At 48.8% G+C, this 27,478-nt stretch overlaps 1 protein-coding gene across 1 annotated transcript in view; it reads left to right on the top strand.

Annotated features, from left to right (window-relative positions):
* The window catches only part of LOC119384104 (uncharacterized), a 286,696-nt gene that overhangs the window by 114,794 nt on the left and 144,424 nt on the right, over nt 1-27,478 (top strand). Inside the window, exon 3 of the mRNA XM_037652398.2 lies at nt 8,710-8,870. Coding sequence (XP_037508326.2) covers nt 8,710-8,870 — 161 coding nt within the window. The remainder of the gene's footprint in view (nt 1-8,709; nt 8,871-27,478) is intronic.

Genomic DNA, 27,478 nt, shown 5'->3' with positions numbered 1-27,478 from the left:
TACAATCGCGACGCTTCTCGAACGCTGGGGCACGGTCAGCGTCGAGCGTCGCTAACCGTCCTTGCGGGTCAAACCAGAGTACATCAAAATAAAACAAGAAGCAGGCGTGGCAATATACATATACATATATATATACATATATATATATATATATATATATATATATATATATATATATATATATATATATATATATATATATATATATATATATATATGTATATATATATATTGTCACGTGGTCATGACGTCGGCGAAGACGGCAGTCAGCACGTCCGAGATGAAACTGTTTATTTGGCCGTACTTGTGGCCGGGAAACTGAAAGTCAAACTACAGCAATCCGCTGATAGCGGCGAACAGAGCGTCGACCGTCGATCAACTGACAAGCAGTCAAGCGCATCGGCTTTTATACAGGCGCTATCGAACTCTCCAGCGATATCGCTGTTGGCGGCGTTATCTCTCGACAAAGATGGAACATTCTCGTGCGGCGCGCAGTCTTAACAGAGTCTTAACAGATTGTTCCAAAACAATCGCGAAGCTTCCTACACATCACGGCGAGGCCTGCGCAGCGCGTTGCCCACAGTCTTTGTGGGTGAAGCTTCAACTCATGAAATACAAGACTCGCGGCAATGCCCCCCTCTGAAAAAGCATCGTCCCGATGCTTAAAAACAGAACATGAATACATGCAATATTAAAGAAAACTAATAAAGAAAGCAAACATTAGTCCTCAGGTGCGCTAACGAGCATAGTACGGTTTAAGGCGCACCACATTCACGACCTCGGGTCGAGCTCGGCACCTCTGAGAGTTCGTGATGCCGTCGGGGACAACCTCGTAGTCGAGTGCGCCGAGACGTCGAAGTACCCTGTAAGGTCCGAAGTATCGTCGAAGAAGCTTCTTGCTCAGTCCGCGTCGTCGTATTGGCGTCCAGACCCAGACACGGTCGCCGGGCTGGTACTCGACGAAGCGTCGTCGAAGATTGTAGCGACGGCTGTCGGTGTGCTGCTGGGTCTTGATGCCCAGGCGGGCCAGCTTTCGAGCTTCTTCGGCACGTTGTAAGTGAGCGGCGGCGTCGACATTTTCTTCGTCGGTGACGTTGGGTAGCATGGCGTCGAGCGTCGTCGCCGGGCTCCTTCCGTAGACCAACTTGCACGACGTCATCTGCGTCGTTTCTTGGACGGCCGTGTTGTAAGCGAAGGTCACGTACGGAAGGACGGCGTCCCACGTCTTGTGCTCAACGTCGACGTACATGGCGAGCATGTCGGCGATGGTCTTATTTACACGCTCGGTGAGGCCATTGGTCTGCGGGTGGTAGGCGGTGGTGCGGCGGTGGCTCGTCTCGCTGTACTTCAAGATCGCCTGAATTAGCTCCGCAGTAAAGGCGGTACCTCTGTCTGTGATAAGGACCTCTGGGGCGCCATGACGCAAGACGATGTTCTCCACGAAGAACTTGGCTACCTCGGCGGCACTGCCTTTGGGCAAGGCCTTTGTCTCGGCGTAGCGGGTGAGGTAGTCAGTCGCTACGACGATCCACTTGTTGCCGGAAGTCGACGTCGGGAACGGCCTCAGTAGGTCCATCCCGATTTGCTGGAACGGCCGGTGCGGTGGTTCGATTGGCTGCAGAAGTCCCGCTGGCTTAGTCGGCGGTGTCTTCCGTCGCTGGCATTCTCGGCAAGTCTTGACGTAGTGGGCGACGTCGGCAGCAAGGCGTGGCCAGTAGTATTTTTTTTGTATTCTGGCGAGCGTGTGGGAAACACCGAGGTGTCCAGCCGTCGGGTCATCGTGTAGGGCCTGGAGGACTTCTGGTCGCAATGATGAGGGCACGACAAGAAGGTAGTCCGTTCGCAGTGGCGAGAAGTTCTTTTTCAGGAGAACGCCGTTCCGTAAGAAAAGCGACGGCAGTCCTCGCTTGAATACCTTCGGAACAACGGCGGTCTTGCACTCGAGGTACTCCATAAGGCCCCCCAGTTCCGCGTCGGCTCGTTGCCTATCGGAGAAGTCGGGGCACTTATAGTTCCGAGGAAGCGGTCATCGTCGTCGTTTTGCGGCGGCGCGTCGACGGGGGCACGAGAGAGGCAGTCGGCGTCAGAGTGTTTTCGTCCGGACTTGTACACGATGGTAATGTCGAATTCTTGAAGCCTCAGTCTCCATCGTGCGAGACGACCTGAAGGGTCCTTCAAGTTAGCTAGCCAAGATAAGGCGTGATGGTCACTGACAACTTTGAAGGGCCGGCCATAGAGGTAGGGGCGAAACTTTGACGTAGCCCAGATGATGGCAAGGCATCCCTTTCTGTTGTGGAATACTTAGCTTCTGCCTTGGATAGTGACCGGCTAGCATAACTGATAACCCTTTCAAGCCCGTCAGTCTTTTGCACAAGCACGGCACCGAGCCCTTCGCTGCTTGCGTCGGCGTGTATTTCCGTATCGGCGCAATCGTCGAACTGCGCGAGTATGGGTGGCGTCTGGAGGCGTCGTTTAAGTTCTTGAAAGGCTTGCACTTGCGCCGTTTCCCACCTGAATTCCACGTTAGTCTTCGTGAGAAGCGTCAGTGGTTCGGCGATCCGTGAAAAGTTTTTGACGAAGTGTGTAATAGGCGCATAAGCCGAGAAATCGGCGCACGGCCTTCATGTCGGTGGGAGGCGCGAAGTCGGCGATGGCAGCTGTTTTCCGCGGGTCTGGGCGCACTGCAGACTTGCTGATCACATGACCCAGAAACAAGAGCTCGTTGTACGCGAATCGGCATTTTTGTGGCTTCAGGGTCAGTCCAGAGGCCTTGATTGCTTGAAGTACTGCCTCAAGCCGCTGGAGATGCTCGTCGAAGGTCGAGGAAAACACGACGACGTCGTCCAAATACACAAGGCACGTCTGCCACTTCAATCCGGCCAGCACGGTGTCCATGACGCGCTGGAATGTCGCAGGTGCCGATCAAAGACCGAAAGGCATGACCTTGAACTCAAAGAGGCCGTCGGGTGTTATAAAAGCGGTCTTTTCTCGTTCTCTTTCGTCTACTTCGATCTGCCAATAGCCGGTCTTGAGGTCCATCGACGAAAAGTACGTCGCATTGTGTAGTCGATCCAGGGTGTCGTCTATCCGTGGGAGGGGGTGCACGTCCTTCTTCGTGATTTCGTTCAGGCGCCGATAATCAACGCAGAAACGCAGTGTCCCGTCCTTCTTCTTCACTAACACCACGGGTGACGCCCACGGACTCTTGGACGACTGGATGATGTTGTCGCGTAGCATTTCGTCGACTTGTTTCTTTATCGCGTCGTGCTCTCGAGTCGAAACTCTGTAGGGGCTCTGACGGAGGGGCCTGGCACTTTCCTCCGTTATAATTCGGTGTTTCGCCACCGGACTTTGTCGAATTCGTGATGACGACGAGAAGCAGTCCTTGTATTGCAGGAGCAGGGTTTTCAGCTGGTCTTGCGTGACCTTCGGAAGGCTCGGGTTGACGTGGAAATCTGGTTCGGGACCTCGATTCGTCGAAGCAGGTTCGGCAGCATCGAAGAGGGCGAAAGCATTGCTGGCGGCCACACATTCGTCGATGTAGGCGACCGTCGTACCAATGTTGAGGTGCCTATATTCGTGGCTGAAGTTTGTCAGCACTACCTTTGCTTTACCGTCACGCAGTTCGGCTATACCTCTTGCGACACAAATTTGACGGTTCAGGAGTAGTTGCTGATCGCTCTCGATGACGCCTTCAAGGTTCGCAGGTTTGTCGGTGCCGACGGAAATAATGACGCTGGAGCGCGGCGGAACGATCACCTGCTCTTCTATCACATTCAATGCATGGTTCCGTGGCGTCGTGTGGGGTGACAGCACTTTTTCTGAGGATAGTGTTATGGACTCAGATCTCAGATCGATGACGGCGCCGCAGGATAAGTCCGGTTATTGATGGTGACTGGCCGTACAGACACCAATCGGCGTTATCATGTGGCCTCCAGCTGTCCGGATTTTGGGGGCACTCCAAGCGGTCTTTACTTTCTTCAGCTTGGTGGCGAACGGTCCACTGAAGACAGAATAGTCGGCTCCGGTGTCGACGAGAGCTGTGATTCTGTGGCTGTCGATAAGAACGTCGAGGTCGCTAGTTCGTCGTCTCGCGTTGCAGTTAGGTCGTGGCGTGGGGTCACGGCTACTTCGGTTTGTTCCGCTGCTTCCCCGTTGCGTCGTCAGGTCTACTTCGGTCCGCGAGGTTTCATCGGTAGGAATTCGTCTGCTTCGCGTCGTGTTCTGCAGGTCTCCTCGCGTTGTCGTCGTCGGCGGCCGCGGAGGATCTTCGGCATTTCGTCGTGCAGCAACCGCACCTCCATCGGTTGCTGCCCTTAGTTTCCCGGATACGGGCTAGGTGACCGGCCCCGGTTCGGGCCAGTGTACTGCCGGCGGTGCGGTGACATGTAGCGGCTGGGCGACGGCGAGCGGGAAGGTCGTCGTTCTTGCCACTGTATTCCGGCGAGGTAGTCGATGTCGCGAGGCCGTTCGCCTGGCCGCGGGCGCGGCGCGTTGACGGCGAATACGCGTAGCCCCATCTGTCGGTACTGGCAGCGGCGGTACGTGTGGCAGACCTCCCCGCAGTGATAGCAGAGCGGCGGTTGTCAGGGGCGCGCCAACCGTCGGTCTTCCTTGGCGCATCGCGCGGGGCATAGCGCTGGGCGACAGGAGGACGGTAGGGCGTCGGTGGTGGCGGCGTCTGGCAGCCGAACTGCTGCGGCGGCGCGGCGTCTTGACGTGGGCGAGAAGGGGGGGGGGGGGCGTTGCGTCGGGCTGCAGCAGCGTAGCTCATGGCTTGCGGCTGAGGCAGTGGCGGTTCAAGGTTGCCCAGCGACTGCTGGATTTCTGGTCGAACGACATCTGCGATCGAGTCCACTTGAGGCTGCGCCGAACGTAAGAGCTTGCGAAGCTCCTCCCGCACGATCGCCTTGATCGTTTCACGCAGGTCGTCGGAGCCGTGGACATGAACAGCTGGGCTGTCTTGAATCAATCGGCGATTATATTGGCGGTTGCGCATTTCCAGCGCCTTCTCAATTGTGGTCGCCTCTGAGACGAATTCTTGGACCGTCGAGGGTGGGTTCCGCATCAGCCCAGCGAAGAGCTCTTGCCTTATCCCTTGCATGATGAAGTGGACTTTCTTGTCCTCGGGCATGGCAGCGTCAGCGTGGCGAAACAGTCGGGTCATTTCCTCTGCGAAGATGGCCACGCTTTCGTTTGGTAGTTGGACCCGTGTCTCCAGCAAGCCCTCCTTTCCTTTCGGGCGATGCTCGCGAACGTCTCCAGGAAAGCTCTGCGAAAGACGTCCCAGGTTCGAAGGGTGGACTCCCGACTCTCGAACCAGGTCCTTGCTGCGTCTTCCAGGTAAAAGTAGACGTGGCGCAGCTTGTCCTCGGAGTCCCAGTTGTTGAATATTGAGACCCTTTCGAACGTCTCAAGCCAGGTTTGGGGGTCGTCGTTTGGCACTCCATAGAAGGTTGGGGGCTCTCTGGGTGGCTGCATCACAATCGCTGCAGGGGACATCGTGGTCTTCATTGTGCCTGTCGTCCTCGTCGCGGTCTTGTCGGGTAGGGGTCCGTATTCAGGTGGGACACCTTGCTGCCTGCGGCTGGCCCGCTGGTTGGCGTCGATGTCTTCTTGACGGCGTGGGCTCGGCTCACGGCTGGAGGGGGGCGTACGGTACATGTACTGGGAAGCACCTCCAACAGATGTCACGTGGTCGAGACGTCGACGAAGGCAGCAGTGAACACGTCCTAGATGAAACTCTTCATTTGGCCGAACTTGTGGCCGAGAAACTGAAAATCAAACTACAGCAATACACTGATAGCGGCGGACAGAGCGTCGACTGTGGATCAACTGACAAGCAGTCAAGCGCGTCGGCTTTTATACAGGCGCTATCGAACTTCCCAGCGATATCGCTGTTGCGGCGTTATCTCTCGACAAAGCTGGAACATTCTCGTGCGGTGCGCAATCTTGACGGATTGTTACAAAACAATCGCGAAGCTTCCTACACATCACGGCGAGGCCTGCGCAGCGCGTTGCCCACAGTCTTTGTGGGTGAAGCTTCAACTCATGAAATATAGGACTCGCGGCAATATAATGGAAATGGGGTCACATAAAGTGACATAAAGTGTCGACGACAAAGCTAGGTCCTAAGGTCAATAATGTGTACGTTGAAGTCGCCGACTAGTATAAAGAGTTCGTGCTTTTAGTTGTTTTATATCGTTCTGTCAGAATTATGTTTGATGTTCGTCTACTGTAAACATTTTTTAATTCACGTACGCACATATATGTTTTGACTATAGCAACGGTTGTCTGTATACCGTGACAGCCGACGGTGAGAGTCGACGACAAAGCTAGGTCCTAAGGTCCATAATGTGTACGTTGAAGTCGCCGACTAGTATAAAGAGTTCGTGCTTGAAGGTCTTTTAGATGCGAAGTATCTTATGGCGGAGTTCACTCCGGTGGTGGTGGTGGTGGTGGTGTGCGGCGTGACCACCCTTACTGCGCATGCGCATACCCTCTCCACTCACCATCTCCCTCTGCACATCCCCTCTCTAATCCCCTTCTCCACTTCTCATATCCCCTCTCCCCTCCCCCTGTCCGCTTCCCCCACTCCGCTTACCCTCTCCCAACTCCCTCGCCCCTCCTCCTCTCCACTTCCCCTCTCCCCTCCCCCTTTCCACTCTGCCTCTGAAACGCGGGCTAGACATGCCGAAATTCTCTCCTGCGCAACGCCGCGCATGCGCGTCCCCTCCCCCTCTCTCTCCTCTCCTACGCTGCTCCCCTCTCGCACGCCTGTCGACCGCGTTCCCCCCTCGCCCTGTGAGAATTAACGGCCAGGCTAGAGGGAAGACAAGAGGCGCGTAGCGTTCCTCTTCGCGTTCCACGACGCGAGGTCGGTAGCATGCCCAACGAACGCCAACGGAACGCGATCGTGCAAGTGCTCCGGCTTCGCATCGCCTCATGGTCCCTTTTAGCGGGAAATGGTGTAATTTTATATTCTTCTGTCACAATTATGATTGATATTCGTCTACTGTAAACATATTTTTTTATTCACATACGCACATATAGGTTTCGACTATAGCGACGGTTGTCTATGTACCGTGACAGCCGACAGTGAGAGTCGACGACAAAGCTAGGTCCTAAGGTCCATAATGTGTACGTTAAAGTCACCGACTATTATAAAAGGTTTGTGCTTGTAGGTGTTTTATATTGTTCCGTCGCAATTATGATTGATGTTAGTCTATCGTTAAACCTGATGTTCCAATTTTACACCGTGCTTTGCCGTGAGCACGGACAACGAACAACAACGGACAAGCCTCGACCCTATGGTGCTTCGCCCATAAAACAGCCTACGCAGGCGCAATGTCGGTGGAACGTCAATTATGGTTGTGGTGCTGGCTATCCAATTTTATAACAAAGCAATAAACACTACATATGTTGTTGTGGCAGAGGTCCTACCCATCTTGCAACGTTCTTCCCACCCGTGGACCTGCCGGTTGCAAGAGTTTCTACGAACTCGTACCTCCCCTAGCCAATGCCATTTCGCTACGGTTCCGGAGAATAGGTCCGTCTTCGAAGGATCTGCGCCGGCCTACGACGACTTGTCTGTGCCTCAGACACCGTGGGGAGGAGACGAAACAATGGACTTGTGCATTATTTAAGGCCGTGCCGGTCCCTTGTTAGAGGAATTGCCCCAGCCGACTTGATCGTGCTGGCAGGCTCTGTACTGCTATATCCTGCTATATCATGCTATACCTGCTATAAATGTTGTTACTGTTTTGTAAACGTTTGCCTCCTTACTCTGCTCCTAAGCGATAGTACGATATTCGGCTACATGGGCTCGCCAGCCTCTCGGCTTACAACGACACGCAACCCTCATTCATAACAATGTACTCCTTCGATAGAGGCCTCATGTCAGGTTAACATCTGTGGTTCCAGTGTTGGCTCCGCTATTAAACATTGCATTTATATTCCCATGATACAGCAAGCTATATACAGCGACCCCGGAGGAATACGCTAACAAAAGTGACGTATGATATTCACATAATCGCACCGTAAAGTGCAGTTCATTTCGATAATGTATGTGCTCTTACTTGAGTGCTGACATTACGTCAGACCATGTTACCCTCTAAACGCCAGTGTAGTCAATGTGCCTGGTAAGCGCACGATGTGGACACAAGTAGTACACTTACAAAAACACATCGATCCACCTCGTAACGCTGCAGTCAAAGCCAGAAAATGCAATATAGAAAATTACTCGCGGTCTTCATCGCATGAAACCGATTCCGACAAGGCGTGGGATCTGGCGAATTTGTTCACTGCGCGAGGTATATCCGGTGATTAACATTTGTCAAACGGGGAATGTTACGCATCTGGAATCACATACAAGCTCTGTTAATCGATTGAAACGTGAACATTTTGGCGAAGTTGCATAGTCCATGTACGCCTGTGCCATGATGAGCGCCGTCGCAAATACGTATCGGAAAATACAGATTATACGATTCGAGTATTAGCTCTAAGGCGTTATTGATAGCATTTTTGCGAGCTCGCGAATAAAAACATTTCCTGTTTGCTTTGGGTTCACCATGACTGCCTGTCTGACTGCTTGCATCATTCGCGCTTTGTTTTCTCTTTGCCGTTGCCCATTTCACTTGCTCCGTTTGCGACACGAGTTCGAAGGCCTTGCGCTTAACTAATCGAACTGACGTCTTCGACTCCACGTAGATGGACCTGCTGCTTCAACAGTGGCTACCGATCCCGTGGAGGAAGGTGCCTTGCTGGGCAGTCGTCTTGCCCGTCACATTCCTGTCGTGCTCGTCACATTAGGAGTTCACGGTGCGCTGCTGGTCGAGAGGTTACCTTCGGAGACAACGAAGGAAGGCCAGGTAGAGAACAATTATGTGTTAAAACTTAATTAGTTTATGAGATTCGCGATTTATAATGCAATTAGGACAGCGAAGAGAACCCGGGGTGATACGACCAGTGTGTCACTAAATGGGTTTCTTTTTCAAATGCGATGCGTAATTTCTATGCTGACACAACGAGAAAACGGTCTTGGGCGTCTGTCGGCGCACAAGAAGAATCAGTATAGAAACAAATCCATTAAACAAAATGAATCGTATTCTCAATGCTGCGTTTCGAACCTTGGCTCCCACGCTCAGAATGCGAGTGTCTTACTCACTGCGCTAAATACCTGTTTCTTTTTTCTTCCATAGTAAGCATTCGAAAGTGCAGTGACACTTCCGTGAAATTCAGTACAGACAGCGAATTCATATGTCCCTTCTGTTCGTATCCCGACACAATCACAAACACACAGCACTGAAGAATTCACAATCACCTGTGAAGACACCAGGTAATCAACTATTCCGATTATACACTAGAACGAGGGTAAGAATGAACACCTCACCAATGCAACATATCATTCTGGCATGCTTAGCCACGAGCACATATTGCGGCCACGAGACCCAAAGACACGATTTAACTGGTCATCTAAGGCGCGCCGGCTATAAAATGGGGCACCAGTGCTGCATAAATCGGTGGCGCAATTTATACTCGCTAGCACAGCTACTCTTTCTCTTGCATATTTGCTGTTTGCGATCAACAGTATTTTGAAAACCACATGTAGTCACATTAAACTATTAAAGTAGCTGATAACTAAATGAAAAAAAAAAGGTTTACAGCGAATAAACGAATACAAACGCTTTATTGTTCCTTTCGCAAGGAAAAAGTCGAACAGACACTAGGAGCTGCATTATCAATGGCCTGACGACAGTGACCAGGACAGGACAAGGACAATGACAGTGGCCTGACGAGGCCACTGTCCTCGCATTGGCAACAATAGTAACAGCCCAAGTCACGTGAACGAGTTAACGTGGATGCAAAACTGGAATTTAACATTGCCATTGCAAGGCCCGGATTTCGAAGCATAAATATGGGCAGTACAACGGGCCTGCGACGTGGCGAAGCTAGGCCTATCTGTCCCGATGTGGGAGAGGCCCAATACGTGCTAGTTCAAGCACCGAAGGATCTAAATGAAGTTATTACATTCCATTGCAGAGGATCATTCATCCACCATTCACATAAATTAGGAGGCATTTCGAGGAGACACCTAGCTCGTGCCCCTTCCCACCGAGGCCTGGCCTTGCAACCAGTAGACCGGCACGATGCCTCCTTTTGTGAGAAGAAGATATCGGCTTACCACGAGTGCTTCGCAACAGACTCTACGCCTACTGAGGGGCTCCCTACATCGAATTGGCGTTTGGACCGACCGAAACTTCAGCTGACAGTTCGAGCGAAGGCAGAACTCTCGCCACCAGCTTTAAAACAGCTGTCCATACACGTGCTGCACGAGGAGTGCAAGGAACATATTCAAGTTTACACTGATGGCTCTACAGCGGCTGGATAATAAGCAGGAGCCGTAATTTTCTCAATAAAGGCCTTAAGCCCATCGAGATAAAACGCCTACAGGTAACCAACTTCTAATGCTGATAGCACAACGGATTTCTTCGTGTCGGCTTGACTTTTAAAAACAATGATCGGCAACAAAATGAAGCTTCACTGTTTATCTTCAACCACATTTCACTTCTTAAGGCTTGACTGGTGTTATGAAAGCTCTACTAAATAATCTCGGTCTGCCGTATCAAGAAAAAAACTGTTTCAACACCTATTGTTCTTAGTGAGTTGTTGGCTCGAATGTTATAAAATTATTCTGTCCCTAGAAAGAACTTTTCTGCATAAACTACGAGGGCTATGTGCTTAAAGGGGCCCTGGAAGAATTTTTCAAGTAACCATTGAATGGCTCCACTAAAGAGTTTATTGCCTCACATATCGACCGCCGCCAAAATTTTTAGAATGCGTCAAGTACAACTGGAGTGACAGAGATCTGTCGCACGCCGTAAATGCTTTCTCTCTTCTCTCGTCCCGATGAACGCGCTGGAAGCTAAGCAGGGAGGGATGGCACGGGGGAAACGTCGTGACGTCACGCGCGCGTCATGAGCTTGAGCACTTTTTCTTTTTTTTTCTTTGAACGCACGGCTCACCTTCATTGCAATTTCGAGCGCGCGCCTGAGCCCGTGGCGGCCTCCCGCCGTGGGCGTAGTAGCTATGCAGCCAATGATGCTGAAAGCAGCCAATGGCCGTGAGTTTGGGCATATGGCGTGGTCATTTGAGTACATGGCAAATGAGCTGCACCTTAGTGCAGTTCATTTCGAGTACATGGCATCATTTGTAGAGAGACGAGGGAGTGATATTTAGCTGACTTGGAGAATTCTTTGTAAATTCCAGGCCGCGTGCTGCGCTATAATGTATCGCTCACGTGTTCTCAGGAGCGTCGACTAGCGATCGGTAGTGTTTTCTAGCCATGCTGAAAAAGTGTTGCAGGGTCCAATCGGTCCAATCGGTCCAATCGATCGTCAAATGAAAACCAGAGTGAAAAGTAAAAGCGCTTTCTTTGGAACACTTGGGTACACATACCAGCTTTCTCTAAATACATAGTCGCCGTTAAGGTTGAGCCATTTGTCGTAGCGTGGCACCACCTTGCCTATACCCTCCTTCTAGAAGGCTCCAACCAGTTCTGCTTTCAACCAGTTCTGTACGCCGGCCTGCAGGTCGGTGCCTGAGTCAAACTCCTGTCCTCCTAGCCAGCGTTTCATGCGAGCAAAGAGATGTTAATTAGAAAGAGCAAAGTCCGGGCTCTAATGTGAGTAATCGAGCATTTCCCACGAAAAACACTGCAGCAGCTTCTTTTTCTAAGCTGCACTGTTCGGTCGCACATTGTCATGAAGAAGGATAATGACAACTCTCCACTTCGATTGTTCTAAGTTGCCCTTCGTGACGTCCAAGAGTCATGCTGTAATAGACTGCAGTGATGGTCGTGCCAGGTTCAATAGGTCCCACCAGAAGAACACATTCATGGCCAGGATTAGGGGACATTATGGTGCCTTGGTGCCCGCGCGCTCCGCTGAGGATGAGGACAGCCGCGTCGTCTTCCACGACGGCCGCCATTGCGCCTCCCGCCGCAGCTAGGCAGCATGCGAAACACGCTACACAACGCGTTTGCGGTGGGTGGATGTGTCTGGAAATAAGTGCACGCTAGCGAGCTTTTTCTTCTTCTTTTTTGAGGCTTGAACAGCTTTTAGTGCTGTTCTTGCCTAAGTGCTTATGAAGGGAGCATGTAGTAATTCATGTAAGGTGACGGCCTGGTCAAAAGTAAGAGGACGCCGACCAAAAACACTTAAAAATAAAAAAGACGTTTCGGCTCCCATACGGGGGCCTTGTTCAAAAAAAAATTCTTACTTTTGACCATGATTGTTCCCGACCAGACGAGGTTTCGTCGAACTCTTGATTTCAAGGTGACGGCCTGTGCATGTTTTATGCGCTAGAAGTAGATGTAGACTTTGTTATGTTGAAAACGAATCCTCTTCCTTATGTCGGAAACGACAGAGCTAAGTCTAAACCCTTACCTAATATCCTCGTAAGCTCTGCATTCCAAATAGACAAAGAATAGTTTAAGGTACTTATATACATGTCAGCAGCAGCAGCAGTATATGTATCCCAACAAACGGTCTTGAGTGATGCGAAGCTACCTAAGCGCGATTAAGCTGGCTTATTTTGCTATGTTTACAAACAATTCACTCGTTTATTATAAATGACATCATACATATTGTACACAGTATAAAGGGCCGAGGGGCAGTATGGTGCAAATATCCTGAAATGAGAGCTTCTTTATAATTATTATTGCTGAGATTTCTTGCTCACAATTTGGGGCCGCATTTTGCAGCGTTAGCTACACTGGCCTAGCCGAGCCAGTATCGCGTGGCTCCCTAAGAGCCGTGCTGCGCATGCGTGAGGATCAGTGATGTCACACAGCTGGCGCATCGGAGCCGGCACCTCCCTCGCACTCCACCGCTGCCACGCGCGACTCGCTGCCTCCGGTCTGCGCTTTCCAGAAGAGTGACGTCGTAGCCGAGGTAGACATACTGGCGCCGGCGCGCGCGCAGCTATTCGCCTTCGCTGTGCAGTCGCAGTCTGACACTGCGCTAGAGCCGCTTGATAGCTCCTCTTACTGGCTTTTGCCAGTGTGGTTTAGCCATGGAGAAGGAGAGTGCAAATGCTGCTCAACGGCGCAGAAGAGCGGAGAAGCTTAGCTCATCGGATCCCGAAGTAGTTGCCTGGCAAAATGAATATACATGTGCCGCATAATATGTATACCATGTGTGTGTCATTGGAGCAGCGGTAAGCATGATAATCAAGCTAATCGTAGACAATCAGGAAAGCTAAGAACAATCAGCTGAACCTTTGCTAACGCTACGTTATCCTGGCATAGCGGAGCTAAGCCACTGCAACATTTTTTTATCGACACTCGAGTTGCACCTTGAGTTCTTATGAGAATGATGAATACGTGTGTACTATGCCATAAAGCTTTGCATATACGCGCAGTATCTGTGTGCTTTTTCTTTTTTTCTTGTATCTGCATTTTTCTTTTTTTTGGATGCCCGATTGCATGTCCATTCTCTTGAGTGTTTCCAATACTGTTGTGCATTTTGTGCGGCAGATCCAATGCGTCGTTTATTTGTCAGTTTAATGAAAAATAATTTCTCTGGTCTTACGGTACAAAACCACAATTTGATTACGACGCACGCCGCAATGGAGGGCTCCGGAAATTTTGACCACGCTGGGTTCTATAACCTCTACTAGTATCGTACGTTACACGGGCCTCTAGCATTTCGCATCCTCCGAAATGCGACCGCCGCAGCAGGTATCGAACCCGCGACTTTCGGGTCAGCAGCCGAGCAACTACTGTACCACCGAGGTGGGCGTCCTTTTTATTGTAATAATTGGTTTTCTTTGAGGTACTCATTGCATAACTTGACTTTGTTCGATTTTTTTTTTACTGACATCGTGCCTACTGTACCCATCTTCTTGTTGGTTTCATGCGTCTTCTTTGCATAGACGCTCCACGAGTACTGTTGGTATGCGCATTCCTACATGAGCCTTCATGGCTTACGTTATTATTAAATAAATAAATTATGCTTGCTCAAAGGAATGAAATACTGAATGTTTGTGCGCGTAATTATCCAATATACAGGCCATTTATTTGTGCGCATTAATGCTGCGCTTACAGAAGCAATTACACAAAATAAACGCAGATTACACAATAAAGCACAACTGCCACTAGTCGCTTCAAAGTGACCGTGAATGATTGAAAAACACAGGAACTGCGTAATGATTTAAGACAGGACGAAAATGTAACCTTGAAGCATAGAAACAGGGAAGGATAAGAAGCATTTAACTGCACACATACATACATGGGCATCAGACCAGCACAGTAGGCGTACTTGAAACACGGAAAGGAATATAGAAAACAAGAACCCGCCGTGGTTTTAGTTATGGTGCTCGACTGGTGACCCGAAGCTTACGGGATCGAATCCTGGTCGCAGCACCCCATTTCGATGGAGGTGAAATGACAGAGGCCCGTGTACTTAGATTTAGGTGTACGTTAAAGAGCAACGGACGGTGAAAATTTTCTGAGCCTTCCACTATATACGGCACCTCTCAAATCATATCGTGGTTTGTGGGACGCAAATTCTCAAAAATAGTTATTATTAGGAAAAAAGAAGGATATGATCTGCAGACAAACAGGCATAATATATTCCATGATACAGTTTACATAAAAAAAAATTGACCGTGTATCTGCGTGCTTCGCTGCAAATGCAATCGAAAGACTCTTCTGCCGGCCGTACTACATGAGTCCTGGTCTCATCCGCGGCCACCCGTGATGCTGTTCTCGTACCATTTCCGTCCTGGCATGATAAATGCAATGGAGGTTTGTTTGAAGAGATTTCATTTTACCGCATTATTTCATCAAACGGCCATTTATGTTTTGCCTTGCCTCAGACAGCGCCTCCTCTGTGTTGAATCAGCCGCATCTGACTGGCAATGATAAAATAGAGGAGTTGCTGTGTGAGATATGGACGCAATCTGTCAGTGGCGTCGGGAAACATGAGCTTGTGCAGAACCCAGGACTACTGCCAGGTGGCAGCACCATATGGTCGGCAGGGGGCTTTTCGTGCATAGCGTCGCATTTTCAGCGGAGCCAAAGAAACACTAGCTTCTTTAGAATTACATATCTATGTATGCTGTCAAGAAACACACCACCTAACATTTACGTGTTGATGTTGCGCCTCAGATATGCGTAATGTTTGCTTTCTTGATCGACAGTGTTCACAAGATTGAACGCAGCTACCAGTTCAAGATGGCTGGACGTTCAGCAAGTGCTTAAACTTTGGCCGGGTGGCTGAATCGTGTGACAGACATAAAGACAGACAGACAAAAATTTCTGCGTTCAAGTATCCCAAGAAAGACTACCGTCTTTAAAATAGCGAAAGCAAAAATAAAGGCAGATACAGGACCAACCAAGTGCAGTAAAGAATGTTTACGAAGTAAAATGCAAGATTCATGCACACATGAACCACAATATTTTAGGCATGTGGCTGATATCAGTGTGTCCATTTATTACGCAAGGTTGACTGGCAGTTTTCCTTGCATGACTGTTCCAGATACGGGCTTGAAGCTTACGCTGCAAATGCATAATGTGTTGTACGGATGCCGCTTGTCACGTTTGATTTTTGCTGTCCAAAGAAACCTCCTATCTTGGAAAAGGATACAGCTCCTAGCGTTCCTGAAATGATTGGTGCACTGCGGCACGCAACAGCAGGCCATGGTGACGGTAGCGAGCGCATAAAACTGGAGGGATACGAGCACCGATCTAACAACAGCACGCACGCCACGCACAAGTGACTGGGTGGAGGATTCAAAATGGCGGCGACGCTGCTGCCAAGGCCGAGGAGGAGGCACCTGCATGCCCTTTCAAAAGCTGACACCACTCTAAGCGGAGGCGCATGCATAGAGGCTCTCTAGGGGACATTAGAATTACTGTATATGCTACTTTTAGGTAGCAGAGTTGCGCCTTTGATAGAACTCGCCGCTCGCGGCCCCATTCGCTAAGCGAGCTCACGTGTTCAAAAAATCACACCGTCTCCGCTAAAGGGGACCATGAGGCGATGCGAAGCAGCGTTTCAGCATGTCGAGCCCGCGTTTCAGAAGGGGAGCGGAGAGGGGGAGGGGAAGTGGAGAGGGAGAAAGTGGGAGAGGGGGAGGGGAGAGAGCAAGGAGACAGGGGGAAAGTGGAGAGGGGAGGAGAGAAGGGAAGGGGAATGGGAAAGTGGAGACGAGCTGTGTGGTTGGGGGTTCGCGCATGCGCAGTAAGGGTGGTCGCGCCGCACACCACTACCATCACCAATCACCACCGGTTTGAACTCCGCCATAAGATGCTTCGCATCTAAAATGGTGCAGTGGCTTAGCTCGGCTACGCCAGGATAACGTAGCGTTAGCAAAGGTTCAGCTGATTGTTCTTAGCTTTCCTGATTGTCTAGGATTAGCTTGATTATCATGCTTACTGCTGCTCCAATGACACACACACATGGTATACATATTACGTGGCACATGTATATTTATTTTGCCAGGCAACTACTTCGGTATCCGATGAGTTAAGCTTCTCCGCTCTTCTGCGCCGTTGAGCAGCATTTGCGCTCTCCTTCTCCATCGCTAAACCACACTGGCAAACGCCAGTCAGAGGCGCTATCAAGCGGTTCCAGCGCAGTGTCAGACGGCGACTAGGCAGCAAATGCGAATAGCTGCGCGCGCGCCGGCGCCAGTGCGTCTACCTCGGCTACGACGTCACTCCTTTGGAAAGCGCAGACCGGCGGCAGCGGCGGAGTGCGCGGGAGGTGCCGGCTCCGATGCGCCAGCTGTGCGACATCACTGATCCTCGCACATGCGCAGCACGGCTCTTGAGGAGCTACGCGAAACTGGCTCGGCTAGGCCAGTGTAGCTAACGCTACAAAAGCGTCCATTTGAGGGAAAGCCAACTTCACGGCCGCACGGGTGCTGGCGACCGCCGTGCCACCACCGCTGCTCTACCGCCGTGCCACCGCCGCCTCTGTCCTAAGTAGTCCGGCGAGGCGATCCGGCTCAGTGCAGAATGTGTTTCGTTGGTGTTGTGTTGGTGTCTTGTGTTGTCCGTTTTTAGTGAACGTGATCAGTTTTTGTGGTGCCTGTGTGGAAAAGTGATGGGGCTCAATGCTGCGATGTTGCGACGATGACAGGGTGTTGCGCTCCCCATTTCACGAACCAATATTTTTGCGACTAGAGTAGCGGATAACAAACAGGATAACTGTCAACGGCTAGCTAGGCGTTGACAAAAATCGAACGGGGCATAACGATAAGATTCTGCGAACGTGTGAATTCACCTTACAAGTCTATCAAAACGAAATAATTTAGTCCGAGCACTGTGCGGCATTAAAGTTCGAAGCCTTACCGAGTGTTTACATTATGCCACAGCTACCTAGATATGCGTAAAATTCTCGTTTGCTTGGGTCATTTGTAAAACACAAAGTGCTAACTCTAGCACTTGTTTTCTCTAGCCACCTACATAATTGAAGCGCTGCGTCAAAAACAACGTGAAACAAGCGATTTGATGAACTTAATTTGTTCGGGATCGTGTCTGTCGAAGCTTGCCTGTTTGCTATTTAAAACAAAAATATTGCCTCCGATAGTGACGGCCATCGAACAGGTTATAGCACCCGTTTCATCTAAATTCTTTATATTTTCGAGTTTTCTTTTTTTTTCTTCGAAGCGAAAGTCATTGCTCCAGCCAGGGTGTCGGAACGGAACGAAAACCGAAAACGAAAAAAAAAAAAAACGATATTTTCGACGGGAACGAAAACGTAACCAAAACTTTATCTATTATTTCGTTCCGGAGTGAAACCGAAATTTTTGCAATCGTTTTTCGGTTCACTAGAAAACTTCGCAACCCGGAGCAGCTGAGCTTATGCAATGTGACCATATCTCAGGGTACAGTATTAGCGCGTGCCTCAGGCAGGAACTCCAAATCAAAGATATGCTGAAATTGTGCGAAAAATGAAAGCAGTGGCAACCAGATATTATATTAACGTAAGTGGACTTCTGCGAGCGTGTCACGCAGACCAGCGTAGAGAGGGCATTGTCGGCGCTGAAGTTTGTCACAGCGAAAGCTGTTATGAGATCACAACAGCTGATTTTAACGCCATAGTTGTCCACCGCCGCCGCCGCCGGTGTCCGTGACCGCTATCGCGTGATGCAAGAAAAACTAAATGAGAAACAAATTTTTCGGATAGGATGGGATTTCCACCCACACCCTCTGCGTGGCAGTCGGGGCTTCCGCCACAGTGCCACGCTGGTGCTTGTAACTCCATCGCAAAGATACTCGATACAGGCGTCATGTCGGGCAGGGAATCGTGTTAATATATGTAATATAGCGTGGTAGAAGAGTAAAATAACCAGTTTTACACAATGCTAATAGCGCAAAAAGTGTGTTGTTTGATGCTTCCCACCAGTGTTGCGGAGTTGCCCCACCAGAATTCGAATGACTCCGAAATCATTCCACATTTTCGCGACCCCGGAATGGAATGGGGAGAACGCTTGGAGGAATGGAATGAGAATGGAATTAAGCGCCTTTTGTACGGAATGAAATAGGAATGGAATTACGTCTTTTTCTTAAAATAGAGCACGTTTTCGTCTACGTGCTGTGTTTCAAACTTCAATCATTAGTAAGTCAGAGCCTCGAAATTAACAATAAAGCAGTACATTTAAAATAGCTTGACTGATTACAAGCACGCTACATTTATAAGCAGCGTGCCTACTAGAAACCAAGGCGTAAGTTAGTGTACAAACAAATGCATTATCCCAGCAGATACCGAAGGGAGAAACAAATTACCCCTGCGCTTTGGTTCCATTGATACCCGCACACGAAAGTGGCGAATACACTATGCACAGCCTGATCTCTATTTCACGAGCTGTTTGGTACCTGACGCACCTAAGTAACCTTTGCGACAAGGAAGACATTGCACACCTGCGCATAGGCGAACACATAAAGTTCTCCTCACCCATCCATGCTTGAGAGGCGCACATGACAAGCGTGAGTGCTGACGAACAGTGCGACCCAGTGTTCCGTATTCGATACAAAGGCACAAGGTGACCGAGCGGTGCACCGTTCCAACTAATACCAGCAGATCTAGAGGGTCTGATTTCCCATTAACCAAATCTTAGTTTTCTTCATATTCACGACCGCTCCAGACGCGTGGCAGAACTGCTTAGTCTTCTTGAATACATCTTTTGTCAGCATAAAACTACGCTATGTCATCATTTTAGCATTAACACATTTAAGCATAAACAATACTAAAACACCACCATTCGTTCAAACATGCTGACCATGTACTATAGGTAGCGGGAGAACTGCCCCTATGGGAATTAGTAGGGTGGTTCTACTGCACGAGATACGTCACCAAGCTACTATCTCTCGACCTTGGCAACGTGTTTTGCGTACTTTTGCAGTTCTTAATGCATCTGATGACATCAGGTTTATGGGGCGTTCATTTTTAACTCGATAAAACTATCAAGATGCCTTTCCTACGTTGAGGAATTACAAGAATAGAATTGAACTGCCCGGCCATTCCCAGAGTGCGAATGGGCTAAGTTTTTTCATTCCGAGGAATTGAAAAGAATGGAATTGGGGCAAGTTCTAATTCCCCGCAATGGAATTGAAATGGTATGGAGGCGCCAATTCTGCAACACTTCTTCCGACCCACTGCAAAATGCTCAGCCATAATTCTTTATTATCATCAGTCATGCACCTTTGCACATAATAGCGAGTTTTAGTATAGCGGATAACAGCAAACGTAAGGATTTAGCGTTAGCGTTGCGTGCTCTTAACTGCGCATGAGCAGAACGTAAACGTAGCCCGAGCTCTTACGTACGAACGCTATTTCTGGAGTATAGCGTTCAACGCTAACGCACGCAAGAGATCCCGTACGTAGGGCAAGATGGCGGTGCCTGTTGAAACGAGAGCCGTCCACTTCGAATCTTTGTAGCCGTCGCCCTGCATTATTAAACTTATTCATTCCCTAATAATGTTCGTATTTGATTTATATTTGAGTAATGAGGCTTCGCCAACCGTGTACCGCCGATAAAATAGCTCCGTTTTTGAGATACAAAGTGGATTTGCGCTGCAGAAGGCTTAGCAAGATTTGTTTGCTAGGTTCGCTCATGTTTTCTGTAGTAGAGCAGAGATGGCGACGCTGTCTTTAGTCGCCTCTTTCCAAGATACGGCCACAAGTCAAGCAGATACACGTCAGGCTTCGTTTTCGTTCATGCCTTTCGCGGCAGTGCATGAATGTGACGCGTGATGCGTCCCAGCTTAAAAAGGCCAGGTAATGGGGGTCTTGAAGAATTCTCGAACGCGGCATGTCGACAGGAACCAATGTGTCAAAACTCAACACTTCTGCAAACGCGACATGGAGACGCAACAGTGGTGACTTTGAGAAAGGGAAAATAGACAACCACCCGTTTGTAGCACGAAGCCACAAGGAAATCCATACGGATTTCCTTGTGGCTTGTGGATCCATACGGATACGGATCCGTATGGATTTCCTTGTGGCTTCGTGCTACAAACGGGTGGTTGTCTATTTTCCGATGGATGGATGGATGCTATGAGCGTCCCCTTTATAACGGGGTGGTGACATGTCTGCCACCAGGCTCGAAGGATAAAAAAGAAAAAAAAGAAAAAAAACTTCCTTGTTTCATGTTGTCCTAATGCCTTATCTACATTGATTAAATCTATGTTATTATAACAAAAAATATAAATTCACAGTCCATCTCTCTGCCTCTTAAGGCAGAATAACCTTTTTTCCCCCAATTATTTATTTTTGTACTTTATCTCTACTTTTCTGCCACCAATACTCTAACCGTCTCTTACTTATTTCTATCGCGGGCGTGTTCAGCTTTCCATTGTTGTCCCTAAAACCCAAGGCTTCATGTAGACTCGTGCCCACACGTATACCTGGGTGAATATCGCCACATTCAATCAGTACATGTTCCATCGTTTCCTTAGTTCCCCCGCAGCATGTACATTGTTCTTCTTCGTTACTGAATCTCGCTTTATAACTACGCGTTCTCAGGCAGCCCGACCTTGCTTCAAACAGTAAAGCGCTTCCCCTTGAATTATCATAAAACCTTTCCCTCCTTATTTCGTTTTTTCCTTTTCGGTAGTTACTCAGAGCCGGCTTCTTTTCCATCGCTGTCATCCAATAAGTCTTCTCCGACTCTCTGACCTTCCGCTTAATGCTCCTTGTTGTCATATCGCCCGCACTGCCAGCCGTATATTTACTGGTGAGCCTCCTAGTTCTTTTTCTCCACTGCGTGTCAACGCTTTTTCTATACAAATACCTGAAAACCTTCTCTGCCCATCTACTCTTCTTCATTTTCCTCAGCCTCTCTTCGAATCTCATTTTGCTCTGCGCTTCCCTCACTTCAAAGCCTGTCCATCCCATATCACCCTTCACCGCCTCATTTGTCGTCTTCCCGTGAGCGCCCAAGGCGAGGCGGCCCACCGTCCTTTGATTTACATCCATTCCTGATTGCACCTCTGACTTCATGCACACCACTGAGTTCCCAAATGTAAGCCCCGGAACCATCACACCCTTCCACAGCCCTCGAAGCACCTCGTACCTATTGTATCCCCATAAAGCTCTGTGCTTCATAATTGCAGCATTCCTCTTTCCCTTTGCTACCGATGCTTTCTCTTGTACCTCCATATATCTATCCCCCTCATTTACCCATACTCCGAGGTACTTGTACTCGCTTACCCTCGGTATTTTTTGGCCCTGTATTAAGACCGTATGGTCTCCGTGATCATTGAATATCATCAATCCACATTTTGTTGCACTAAATCCTAGTCCTAGAGCCTCACACTCCCTTCCGCATATATCTGCCAGTCGCTGTATATCATCTTGACTGTCCGCAAATAAGACAATATCATCAGCATAAAATAGACCTGGAAGCTTCTGCTCAACCATCGCTCCGACCTGTTTGTGTGACAAATTAAATCCAATGTTGCTACCTTCTAGCGCTTTTTCCATCCTCGCCATGTACAGCATGAATAACAGCGGGGACAAAGGGCATCCCTGTCTCAGCCCCTTGCTAATTTCAACGCTGTCCTTGCTACTTATTCCTTCCCATTCTATACAAACTGTATTTTCTCGGTATATTTCTCTCAAAAGCTGTACACAGTCGTCACCTATGCCCACTTCCTTCAATATATCCCACAAAATTTCCTGATTAACGTTGTCATACGCCCCGGTGATATCTAGATAAGCTACGTATAAGGGCCTGTTTTCTATTTTAGATATTTCTATACACTGGGTAAGAACAAACAGATTATCGTCTAACCGTCTGTCGATTCGAAATCCATTCTGAAGTTCTCCCAAAATATCATTTTTTTCTACCCACGCTTCTATTTTTAATTTTACTGCCTGCATCGCCAACCTGTATAGCACCGATGTAATTGTTAGGGGTCTATACGAGCGAATGTTATCTTTTTCTCCCTTGCCTTTATAGATTAAGTTCATTCTGCTTTTTCGCCAACTGTCTGGTATTTCCCTCTCCTGTAAGCACTTTTCTACGGCTTTCAGCAGTGCTTCTTTAGTGTTATGTCCGAGTTCGTTAATGAGGCTGACGGGAACCCCATCTAAGCCCGGAGTAGTGCGCTTAGGAATTTTTCCTTCGGCCTTCTTCCAATTGAAATTCTCTAGTACTACATCTTCGTCGGTTGCTCTCCTTTGCGTACTTTTACTCACCGGGGGAATCCCCTGGGGGACCTTTTTAAACGAATCGGCTGTTATCTTTCGAATGTAACCTAGCGCTTCATATCCTTCGAATTTATTTCCTCCTTCATCTACCATATGTTGTTGCATTGTGACAGACTTCCTACCCAGCGCTTTTAGGTGGCTCCAAAATATCCTAGGCGCGGCCTTCTTCTTTTCGCGAATCTCTGTCATCCAGCGTTCACTTTCACCTTTAATTTTTGCCTCGACTAATTTCTGCACAATGGATTTTTGCTCTAAATATATTTCCCATATTTGGTTAACTTCGTCCTGTGGCCGCTTCTCCTTTTTTGCCTGTCTGTGCTCCCGTGATGCCTGACGTCGCATCTCGATCGCTTCCCGGATTTCTTTGTTCCACCAACTTTTTGGCTTTTTCTTTCCTTTCCAACAAATAGTTTTCTTCTCTATTTCCATTTCTTTCGTGATTACATGTAGCAGCTCACTATATTTCCAGTCTTTGCCTGGTAGTTCGTCTACTTTTTCCTCGACTCTTGCGGCTATATTTGTTATTTGTTTGTCATTTAGATACGAGCTGCCAAACTTTGATTCTATGTTCTTATTTTCAGTTTTATATCCCATTTGTAATATTATGCGTTTATGATCACTACCCAAGCTGTTAATGCCTTCTTCGTCTATTCTCATGTCTCTAAGTTTGTCATATATTCCTTCTGTCATGAGACAGTAATCAATGCTCGATTGCCTGTTTCCGACTTCCCACGTGATCTGCCCCTCACACTTAGGCCCCACGTTAACTATCTCAAGACTATGTTGCTCGCAGAGATCTAGCAATAACTTGCCATTGGTGTCTGAATATCCGTCAAGGTCATGAATGTGAGCGTTCATGTCCCCTAGAAGGATTATTTCGGCATCATGACCAAATTCTTTAATATCGGTGCTTATGCATTTCACTATCTCCAGATTCTTTTCTTTGCAGTTATTCCCCGTCCACAAGTAAGCTACACCTAGCCACGTTTTCTTTCCACCTACTGTGCCCGAAACCCATATGTGCTCTGAACACGTTTGTTTCACTCTCTCCCATTTTGTTCTGCTATGAATTAGCATTCCACCCCCCCCCCCCACCTCTCCTTTCTGATGTGATCCTGTTACATCCTTCCCAAACATAATTTTCAATATGTGGTGGCTCTTCCAAGTCTCTAAGGTGTGTTTCTGTAACCGCATAAACACCTATCTGTTCCTTGTTTAACTGTCTCTCAATCTCTAACCATTTTGCCTTTTTTCTGCCACCCTGCATGTTAATGTAACTAATTGCAACACGCGCCTTCTCCCTTCTTTTACCTTTTCTCTGTTTTTTCGCTATACTACCTGTCAAAGAGTCCCCCTGGTTGTTTTCCTCATTACAAGCTACCTTGGGCACCGAAGGGCCCGCGTGCCCCCCAAAAAAGCTACTGCGCGTCCTGCGAGACGCCAACCCACCTCATGGCCAAGCCTCCTATCGAAGTGTATTCCGTCTCTTCGAAAACCACCCCACCTGTGCACCTCTCTGTTTATTTCCACTACCTCGATGCCTTTCTCTCGACTAATTCGTCATATCTCTTTGTTTGCGACGACAACCGCTCTTTGCAAGTTGATATTCCTCACCGGTACCTCCGGTATTGTGCATACCACTATCTGCACCTGAGGGGAAATGGCGCGCATGTCATCGACCCCTTTCGCCAATGTGGTCGCTAGTTCGGCTGATTCTTTACTCAAGACGTCGTTTAGACCTCCCGCGATTATCACGAGGTTACGTCCATTAGACTTAGTTGCGAGTTCTGCGCTAGCTTGTCTCATCACTGATCCCAGCCTATGTCCCGGGAACTTCCCTATTAAAACTCGTTTGTCGCCTCTCACCCTTTCCTCGATTGCTTCTGCGCATGTAGCTAAATTCGAGTCCCCGGCGATTATCACGTGATCCGACTTTTCTGCTGGACTCTCCCGCACCTGGCCACTGCCCCCGTTACTAGCGCGTGCTACTGCTGTTGTTTTGTCCCCTCCCGTTCCCAAGACTACTTCGCGGAAAGTGGGTCCTGTGACCCTTGCACCTGTCTTTTCCAAACCTGTTTCCCCCTTCGCGCCTACCACTGTCGGGGTCGATGCCCCATTGTTGCCGCTGTCGCTTGCTACCTTTGCTGGCATGGCTACCTTTGCTAATCCCTCCTCGGCTGACTTAAGCCTTTCCGCCATAGCCATCGTTTTTTCCCGCTCTGTCGCTACCGCTTTCTCCAGCTCGGAGATTCTCACCATGAGCTCATTCTGGGCGGCCATCATTATTTCCATTTTCGCCTCTAACTCGCATTCTTAACCCTTCTGCCACCTTGCGGGTTTCCGCAGAACTGATTTGCAGTGGTGACTTTGGATCAGCTCGACTTGGTGGTGCTTTTGTGGATTCTACAGTGCATTTAGTGTTTTTATGTCTAGATGGCGCCGTATGTGCTTGCGTTAGCGTTAGCGGGAATGCTTTCCACTGTACTAAAAGACCACCGGTTGACACGCAGCGCGTTCCGTTTTAGCGTTAGCACTGAGACGCACGCTAACGCTAACGTAAGCGTTTCCCGCTATACTAAATCTCGCGAATGCCTTACAGATGTGTAGCGTGTACCACGAAACTCCGAAGAATGACGAAAAATGGCATAGTGGGAACTTCTCTACTTCAGAAAAATTGGGATGATTTATGGCGCAGTAGGTACCTTGCATGTTTACTTGTATTATTGCCCCAAGAGAGACTACAACGGACTCTACAAAGTCCGCTCTTCCAGCTTTTTTTGTGACTGTGCTTCGTGTTCCGCGCAGGCCTGGCGATCTTTTTATCAGAACAGCGGTCTCGCACATCAGATAGTACACTCAATGACGTTCTGCTTCTGAGATCGTGCTCAATCCCTTGACACAAAGCATTGAGCCGGCTAAAAAAATTCGTATTTGTCTTTTCAGAAAATAAATACTATGACTTGTTAATACTGCTTTGTGCTAGTTGGTAGGAATTCGTGGTACAGTTACGTCCGCTACATCACAAGTAACTACAGCACAAATGCAATGTTCATTATGATTACCTTAACTTCAATTTTTTGCATACAAAAAAAAAAAACCGTTACGAACCGTTACGGAACATTTTTTTTCGTTCCGGAACAGAAACGAAACAGAACTTTTTGCGGTGGAACGAAACTAAAACCGAAACGAAAAACATTTCGTTCCGACACCCTGGCTTCAGCGACGCTTTATGAATGAGTGAGAAACACATGGAGCCCCAGGGCCGCGTTGGCTCCTACATTCTTAAGTGGTGGCTTTCCTGCATGACGTGGACGCCTCGGCGGGCAAGATGGCGGACCTATGCGCAACTCTGCTACCTAGAGGTAGCATATACAGTAACTCTAGGGGACATGTGCACGTAGCGCCATCTCTCATCGGTGACAGCGGTGGCCTGCCTTAACTGAATGGGAAATAGGCGGAAGAAATCATATCTTTTGAAAAAAGCTAGTTATCTAAAACGACTCCCGGTTCTGTACAGCAGAGACTTATTTGAACATTCTGTTAAAATGACAGTGTCGGACTACAAACCGCGTGGCTTCCCAGAGTGTTTAATATTTTACAGTGGGGCCCCATGTGTTTCTAATGGGCGGCGTTCAATTGTCCTGGGAAGCCCCACGCTTTGTAGTGTGACACTGCAATTTTACCAAAATGTTCCCGTAGGTCTCTGCTGTATAGGACCCGGAGTCGTTTTCATAACTGTTTTTTTTTTTCAAGAGATATAATCTTTTTTCACCTATTTCTCGTTCAGTTATGGCAGGACGCCGTTGCTGCCGCCGAGAGATGGCGCCACGTTGAGGTGTCCCCAAATCCTGGAAACGTCCGTCCCAGAACACATTAGCCATACACACCTTGCTGGAGAAGGTTGAGCTCCTTTACTCCTGCTTTGGTTTGTTCAGTTTCGAAACGGACCCATGTCTCATACCCTCCGACTGTTTCATTAAAAAAATATTCTCCTTCATCACAGTAGCGCTCGTGAACCGTTAAGGTGGCGCCCATACGCTGCGTATTGTGATGGCTGGTAAGCATCTTGGGAGCCCACCTCGCAAAGAATTTGCGGTGCTGAAGTCTCCGACTCATGGTGGTATAGAGAGCTGACTGCGAAATTTCCGAAAGTAAATCACCGAACACGAAAACTGCAACCTAACGATTTTCTTGAATCGCCTGATCCACTCGCTGAACAAGATCATCGGTTGACACTTGCTTCCTTCTCGGTCCGCCTGCAGCAAGGACGTCCTGCTTCCAGTTCTCTACACCGCTGCCGCACCCTATAGAGCTGTCACTAAATAAAAGTTGTGCCGCACACAATACTCATTCGTCGATGAATTTCAGCGGCACTGCACGCCTCAGCGTGCGCGAATTACAACACGCACTTGGCGCTTGGCGGCCGTCTCTATTATTCCCGCTGCGCGCTCAGAATTGAGAGGCGGGCATACTTAAAGACTGCGCAACAAATGGCGTCATCGAATTTTCACTGCGGTTGATACTACGTGGGCAATCGGACCTTGAAAAAAAATATGGGCCTCTTATATGAAGCTGCACTGAACTTGTAATAATCGATCCGACTTATTCGCTGCGCCAAACTAGCAATATGGCTTTTGGAAACCCCGTATCCAGAAACGCGCCCTAACTAGAACATGACTTGCCCCGGCCTCAAGACGGCGCCAATGTGTTTCAGAAGGCCCCCTCAACTGAAAGTACACCCTTGCGGCGAG

Source organism: Rhipicephalus sanguineus, chromosome 2, assembly GCF_013339695.2.
Source record: "Rhipicephalus sanguineus isolate Rsan-2018 chromosome 2, BIME_Rsan_1.4, whole genome shotgun sequence".
NCBI lineage: Eukaryota > Metazoa > Arthropoda > Arachnida > Ixodida > Ixodidae > Rhipicephalus > Rhipicephalus sanguineus.
This window is presented reverse-complemented; position numbering and strand designations above follow the sequence as displayed.